The sequence below is a fragment of the Brassica oleracea genome, chromosome C4, assembly GCF_000695525.1.
Source record: "Brassica oleracea var. oleracea cultivar TO1000 chromosome C4, BOL, whole genome shotgun sequence".
NCBI classification, from domain to species: domain Eukaryota; kingdom Viridiplantae; phylum Streptophyta; class Magnoliopsida; order Brassicales; family Brassicaceae; genus Brassica; species Brassica oleracea.
This window is the reverse complement of record NC_027751.1, coordinates 35,251,601-35,253,203: the sequence shown is the minus strand read 5'-3', so window position 1 is coordinate 35,253,203 and position 1,603 is coordinate 35,251,601. Positions and strand designations below refer to the sequence as shown.

The 1,603-nt window shown below is 34.6% G+C and overlaps 1 protein-coding gene across 1 annotated transcript in view; it reads left to right on the top strand.

Annotated features, from left to right (window-relative positions):
- The first annotated feature begins 831 nt into the window (after positions 1 to 831).
- The window catches only part of LOC106338748, a 2,503-nt gene continuing 1,731 nt past the window's right edge, over positions 832 to 1,603 (top strand). Inside the window, exon 1 of the mRNA XM_013777650.1 lies at positions 832 to 918. Coding sequence (XP_013633104.1) covers positions 832 to 918 — 87 coding nt within the window. The remainder of the gene's footprint in view (positions 919 to 1,603) is intronic.

Sequence of the window (1,603 nt, the reverse complement as noted above, 5' to 3'; positions counted from 1 at the left end):
CAAGATTAAGATGGCAAATGATTTTGTCTGCAAGATTGCTGGGATCTGCTCAATCAAGCTCAGGACACATGGTGGTAGATTCTGCACATTGAACGAGGTTAGGCATGTTCCATCAATGACGAAGAATTTGATATCCATGAGTCTTCTGGACAGTAGAGGGGTCAAATATTCTGGTGGTGATGGAGTTCTGAATGTCTGCAAGGGTTCTGATGTGGTTCTGAAGGGTTTCATGAAAGGTACTCTATATTTGCTGAAGGGTTCTACCGTTACAGGTTCAGCATATGTTGCATCACCAGAGATATCAGAGGAAGATATGACTAAGTTGTGGCATATGAGGCTTGGACATATGGGTGAACGTGGGATGCAACTTCTGTCGAAGCAAGGTCTTCTCTGTGGTCACAAGACCAAGAGTCTATAGTTCTGTGAGCACTGCATATTTGGGAAGCTGCATCGAAAGAGCTTTCGCAAGGCAATTCATAGAACAAAAGGCACACTTGATTACATCCATTCAGACTGTTGGGGTCCATCCAGAGTAGAGTCACTGAAAGGTCACAGATATTTTGTGTCTATGATTGATGATTATTCGAGGAAGACTTGGATAATTTTTATGAAGCACAAAAGTGAAGCATTCAGTAGCTTCAAGGAGTGGAAAATATTGGTGGATAATACTTACGCTCTTCTTTTCCTTTTATTCTATTTACTTACCAAAATAATATCTTGAAAGCAACGTTTACCTATTGTGTTTGTCTATCAATAGTAATAATAACTATTGATGATAAATGATGAAGAATTTGTAATGCTGGTGGATGTATGTAGGGTATTGGGGTAGCAATGGAGCATCATGTGACTTGCCTCATCAACTCTCTTTGCCATATTTGGGGAAGCCGAACTTGGAAGACCAACGACACTTCTCGTAATGTTTGGTACGTAGTACAAATCCTTGATCAATCATGAATGCATCATACTAATGTCATTTGGTATGTACATATTCTTCGGTCGCTAGAATTGAATTTTTCTAGTTATAGATAGTTTCTTTTATTATTTGATGCTTGATGCCTCAACTAACTACCTATGTTTTCAAAGGTCGATTAGGATTTTTAAACATCAGCACATTCTCCACGAAAAACATTCAATTTAAAACTATTTGACTTGACTAAGCTGGAAAAACAACATCATTGTCATCGGATTGGTCTATTGACAAAGAAAGGGAAAAAATCGTCTGAAATGGAAACTCAACTGGACCAACTCCAACTGCATTTAAGTTCACCATCCATAAACCTGACATATATAGATCATTTAAGTTCACCATCCATTAACTTTTTTTCTTTTTTTCTTTTAATTGCCTTGCTTTTTTTCTGTGGTCCACTTTACTACTAGAGCTAGCCCTAACTAGAGCATGTTCAAAATAACTTGTAAACTAAATGATAATGTTCTTACTGTTTGATACATTTTTAAATTTATTTATAATTAAATTAGAGACACAAACAAAAAATGTTAATTTTTTATTTTGCAATTTATAATTTAGAAATATATTACATTATAATAATAGTTAATCATTTAATTTAATATATATATATATATATATATATATATATATATATAT